Source organism: Arachis duranensis, chromosome 5 (genome assembly GCF_000817695.3).
Source record: "Arachis duranensis cultivar V14167 chromosome 5, aradu.V14167.gnm2.J7QH, whole genome shotgun sequence".
NCBI lineage: Eukaryota > Viridiplantae > Streptophyta > Magnoliopsida > Fabales > Fabaceae > Arachis > Arachis duranensis.
This window is the reverse complement of record NC_029776.3, coordinates 16610730-16616662: the sequence shown is the minus strand read 5'-3', so window position 1 is coordinate 16616662 and position 5933 is coordinate 16610730. Positions and strand designations below refer to the sequence as shown.

The following is a 5933-nucleotide window of genomic DNA, read 5'->3' as shown; positions in this document are numbered from 1 at the left end:
AAAAAAATAAGGAAAAAAGAAGAACAAAAAAATGCAGCATTAGAGGAAACATTTTTCTGTATTTGCGGCAAATTTTGGTGTAACATGAAGATATTTAAGTATATTATTTAAGAATTTTTGGTGTATGTGTACTGATAAGTTCTGCATAATTTAAAATTCTTCCTCTTCCTCCTCTTCATCTTCTGCTACTTCTTCTTCATCTTCTTATTCCGTTTTCTCATAATTCTTTTTTAATTTAACTTTACAACTTCTTTCACTTTCCGCGACGATTTTGAGAGATTTTTTTAGAGATTTTGATTCTTGTTTAAATTTTGAGCATTGCAGTTTTGATTGAGGGAGAAGAATTGTTTGCGCTATTCAAAATTTGGGGAAGCGCGTGTTTACGCGCAATCTAAATTGAGAGTTGTTTTTGTTATTACGAGCTATAACTCGGCCCCATAACCGTTACTGGCCATCACCATAACTCGCCATCTGTCATTATTGCTCGGCCTTTATGAGCTATAACTCGGAGACGTTTATATCATCATAACCGACGTCCTGAACGGTCAGATGAAATCAGTTACGAAACCGATTTTATATCATTCAGAATATAACGGACGAATATATACATCTATAAAAAAGAGGTAAAATATCTTTCTTTGATATGATTTTCTGAATAACACATTACACTGACTTAAGCATTGGAGTGCCTTTGCAGGTACATTCCGTTTTGTTCATTGCTCTCATGTCTCACCAAAAGGAAAAGCTCGGATTCGAAGGGTAGATCATCCAGTTTCCAAGGAGATAGCTCGGCAATCGTCTGTCACGAGAGTCGACTTATTCCTCAGGCAAGAACAACTACTAATATAATAAGATTTTTGGTAAATGGCTTTCAATGTAAAGAAGAGTTAACCAGTGACTAATTAATTAAGTAATAATGTTAGGGAGACAAAAAAAACAGTCAGAACTTGTCTTATTTAATATTTATTAATTATCATAACAATTAATAAATATTAAATAAGATAAATTATAGTTATTTTTGATTAATTTTTTTGTTACTAAATATTTCTGTTAATTAAGTATCCTTAAAAAAGAATAAAAAGCTAAGAAAGATAATCATTTGACTAGCCTACATCATGATATATCTGATCATCATTATCCTAATTAAGCTTTGGTGATTTCTTCCAAATCCATGCTAATTTTGTGGGTAAGTTATCCTTTCTTATGTGTCATCATTACAACCATTGATCAAAAAAAGTTTTTAAAGGTTCATTAATTGATGTACCGTAAAAGTCAAAGCTCATAATAAATGTATAGCATGAATATACTACATTGTAATGTATGAGTAGTTGTTATATATTAATACTGTATAATGTATTGGAAAAAATTTACAATTAAAATTTTTACAATCTAAATTGACTTTTTAATACAAAAAATCCTTCTTTTGTTCCTCATTCCGATCAATAATGATCGTCAATGGTGCATCAGATACAGTCTTATGTCGTTGTTTTCCGAATTATTTAGACGGTCCTGCACTTGATTGGTTGTGTGCTTTGCCTGCAGGTTCCATTTCGTGCTTCCATCAGTTGGCGAAGTTATTTGAAGAACATTTCGCCAGATCCGCAATATATTTGCACGACTCCGATTACCTAAACACTATCAAACAAGGGCCAAGCGAAAGCTTAAAGGACTATATGACTCGCTTTACCAAGGTCGCAATCAGCATACCAGATCTCCATCCCGAGGTCCATCTGCACGCAATTAAAAGCGGCCTCCGACCCGGGAAGTTCCAGGAGATGATCGCAGTAGCAAAGCCGAAGACTCTAGCAGAATTTCGCGAGAAAGCAAAAGGACAAATTGACATCGAGGAGCTCAGACAAGCTCGGAAGTCTGACAAGTCACATTTCCGTGAAGAAGATAAGAGCTCATCCCTTAAGAAAAGTTTTAAACTAACACCTCGATTCGATTCTTATACGCAGTTTAACACCAAGAGGGAAGACATAATCAAGGAAATCTTGAACTCCAAACTAATCAAGCCGCCGAGAAAAGCCGGAACGTACCAAGATGCAAAGAACGTGGACAAATCAAGGTACTGCACTTTCCACCAGAAACACGGCCACAATACCGATGATTGCGTGGTCGCCAAAGATCTTTTAGAACGATTAGCCAGACAAGGGCACCTTGACAAATACATTGGTGGTCACATCCAAAAGCGCGGCCCAAGTTCCACAACACATGACCTCTCAGAACAACACCGAGGAAAAGAAAAGGCATCTTCAAGCCAATATGAAAGACCCCGAGGTATAATCAATTGTATTTCAGGAGGATACGCAAGTGGAGGATACTCAAACTCGGCAAGAAAAAGATCATTCAGAGCAATATGCTCGGTAGACGGAACAAAACAAGATGCAACGATCTCTAATCCACAACCAGAAGTCACTTTCACACACGCCGACTTCAACTCCAACATACAAAATTTGGACGACCCTGTGGTAATCACCCTTCAGCTAGGAGATCTATTAGTGAAAAAAGTACTCTTAGATCCCGGAAGCAGTGCTGACGTCCTATTTTACTCCACGTTTCAAAAGATGAAGCTCAGCGACAACATGCTACAGCCCACAGGAGGAGACTTGGTCGGTTTCTCGGGAGAACGCGTTCCAGTCCTCGGTTCAGTGTGGTTACAAACCACACTGGGTGAGCAATCTCTTTCAAAAACTAATGACATTCAATATTTAGTAGTCGACTGTTTCAGTCCATATAACCTTATTCTCGGCCGACCTTTTCTGAATAAGTTCGGCGCTATTGTATTCACAGTTCATCTCTATGTAAAGTTTCCATTGCAGGACCACCAGGTTGTTACCATCCATGGCGACCACAAAGAGGCAAGACAATGTTACAACATCAGCATGAAATTCCAAAATCGTTCAACGCAACAAGTCAACAACGTCGGCCTAAACCAAAAAGAGGACACGCTAGCAGAACTCGACCCAAGAGCTGACTTTCCCGATCGGCCAAAACCCTCCGACGACCTACAAAAAGTGTATTTCAACAATGACTCTAATAAATTCACATATGTAGGTACCTCACTCAATGCATCCGAGTTGCAAGCTATAACAATCTTCCTACAAGAACACGCCGACCTTTTCGCATGGACACCATCAGACATGCCAGGAATCGACCCACAGATCATCAGTCATAAACTAGCAATAAACCCGGCAATCCGACCAGTACAACAGAAGAAACGCAGACTCGGCGACGAAAAAAGGAGAGCATCACTGGAAGAGACACAAAAGCTCATCAACGTCGAGTTTATCAAAGAAATCAGATTCACCACCTGGTTAGCAAATGTGGTAATGGTAAGAAAACAAAACGGTAAGTGGCGCATGTGCGTCGATTTCACTGATTTAAACAAAGCATGCCCCAAGGATTCTTATCCTCTGCCATCCATAGACTCTTTAGTAGACAATCCCTCAGGCTACGCCACCCTAAGTTTTATGGATGCATACTCCGGGTATAATCAGATAATGATGCACCCCTCTGATCAAAACAAAACAGCTTTTATCACCGATTTTGGTAACTATTGTTATAAGGTTATGCCATTTGGATTAAAGAATGCAGGTGCAACTTACCAACGCCTCATGGATAAGGTATTCGCCAAACAAATCGGCCGGAATATCAAAGTTTATGTCGACGATATGGTCACCAAAACAAAAGTCGGCCACAACCACATCAACGACCTTACAGAAATATTCGACCAGATCCGCCAGTACAACATGCGCCTCAATCCCGAGAAATGTGCATTCGCAGTTCAGGGGGGTAAGTTTTTGGGTTTTTTGCTAACATGCAGGGGGATAGAGGAAAATCCAGACAAATGCCGAGCAGTGCTGGACATGGCCAGCCCTAAAACCGTAAAAGAAGTTCAGCGCCTCACAGGAAGACTCGCTGCACTCTCCAGATTTGTTCCTTGCCTTGCCTCAACTTCCATTCCTTTTTTCCAAACAATTAAAAAGAAAAATAAATTTGAATGGAACGACGATTGTGAGAAGGCATTTTCAAAATTAAAAACAACACTCTCACAACCGCCGATATTACAAAGACCCCTGCAAGGGGAACATTTATTTTTATATCTGTCAGTTACTGATTGGGCGATAAGCTCGGCCCTTGTCACAAAGAAAAACAAAGTTCAGCATCCAGTATACTTTGTCAGCAAAACCCTCCACCATGCCGAACTCAATTATCCGCGGATTGAAAAGCTCGCACTAGCACTGATATTCTCGGCCCGACGTCTGCAACCTTACTTTCAGAGCCATATAATCCACGTCAGAACCGATCACCCACTAAGACAAGTATTACACAAACCGGAAATCGCAGGTCGACTAATAAAATGGGCAGTCGAACTATCCGAATTCGACATCAGATACCAACCCCGAGGACCGATCAAGTCACAATTTCTGGCAGATTTCATTGCCGAACTCACACTTCCATCTGAAGAGGACCATGCAAAACAGTGGATCTTATATGTGGACGGCTCTTCAAATAACGGAGGATGTGGCGCCGGAATTCGTCTGGAGGCCGACGACGGATTCATATTGGAACACTCAATACACTTCGCTTTCAAAGCAAGCAACAACCAATCAGAGTATGAGGCACTACTCACCGGACTCCGACTATGTTTAGATCTTGAAATCTCAACAATCAAGGTATACTGTGATTCCTTGTTAGTCGTACAACAGGTAAACGACCTTTTCCAGGTAAAAGATCCCCTACTCTATAAATACTCACTATCAGTAAAACAGTTAACAAAAAAATTTGTCAACTTTGAAATAGAACATATACCACGAGAACAAAATCAAAGAGCGGATATCTTATCTAAGCTCGGCAGTACACAGTCCGAGCTATCTACACTGCACCAATTCACAATAACATCACCCATTGTTACTCTGACAAACGTGTTAAGTATTTCACAGGTAACAGATTGGCGGAATGACTTTATACAATATTTACAAATAAACAGGTAACACACCAGAAGGGGTCGAGAATGATAAAAAGTTCCGACGCCAAGCATCTTCCTTCACAATCATCAATGGAACACTATACCGACGAGGTTATACTCGGCCTCTACTCAAATGTCTCAACAAGTCCGAAGCCGACATAGCTTTGGCAGAGGTACATGAAGGAATCTGTGGCACACATACAGGAGCTCGGAGCTTAGCATCAAAGATCCTCTGGGCCGGCTTCTTCTGGCCGACTTTGAAACAGGACAGCCAACAAAAAATCAGATCATGCAACAATTGCCAAAGGCACGCACCACTAATACACATACCCGCCGAGGAATTACATCATTCGGACATCAGTTGGCCATTCAACCAATGGGGTTTAGATATACTCGGGCCATTCAACCAATGGGGTTTAGATATACTTGGGCTTTTCCCTATGGCACCGGGCCAGGTAAAATTTCTTATTGTCGCCATTGATTATTTCTCCAAATGGGTGGAAGCCCAACCTTTAGCAAAAATAACGTCACAGCAAATGATTTCATTCGTTTGGAAAAATATTATTTGCCGTTTCGGCATACCTCAACATATCACAACTGACAACGGCCGCCAGTTCGCCGATCAGAAATTTCAAACTTTTTTGCAGAATTTCAAAATAAAGCAACACTTCTCCTCTGTTGAGCATCCTCAAACAAACGGACTAGCCGAGGCTGCAAATAAGGTCATCCTACACGCACTAAAGAAAAAGCTCGATGCCACCAAAGGACTATGGGCCGAACTCATACCTGAAGTCCTTTGGGGATACAACACCACTCCACAAACATCAACGAAAGAAATGCCATTCAGACTGGAATATGGATCGGAAGCCATGATCCCCGTGGAGATCTCCCAGAAATCAATCAGAACCCAAATCAACAGTCAAGACGAAGCTCGGAGATCCGAGCTAGATACAATCGAAGA

The 5933-nt window shown here is 40.7% G+C and overlaps 1 protein-coding gene across 1 annotated transcript; it reads left to right on the top strand.

Annotated features, from left to right (window-relative positions):
• The first annotated feature begins 1445 nt into the window (after positions 1-1445).
• On the top strand, positions 1446-5134 carry LOC107488332 (uncharacterized). Its single transcript, XM_016109061.1, has 2 exons — positions 1446-4712; positions 4994-5134. The coding sequence occupies exons 1-2, from the start codon at positions 1446-1448 to the stop codon at positions 5132-5134; spliced, it is 3408 nt and encodes a 1135-aa protein (XP_015964547.1).
• The last annotated feature ends 799 nt before the right edge of the window (positions 5135-5933 follow it).

Coding starts and splice junctions, on each gene's coding strand:
- LOC107488332 (XM_016109061.1), top strand. CDS start 1,446: ATGATCGTCAATGGTGCATCAGATACAGTCTTATGTCGTTGTTTTCCG. Junction 4,713..4,993: donor CCTTGTTAGTCGTACAACAG/GTAAACGACCTT, acceptor ACAAATAAACAG/GTAACACACCAGAAGGGGTC.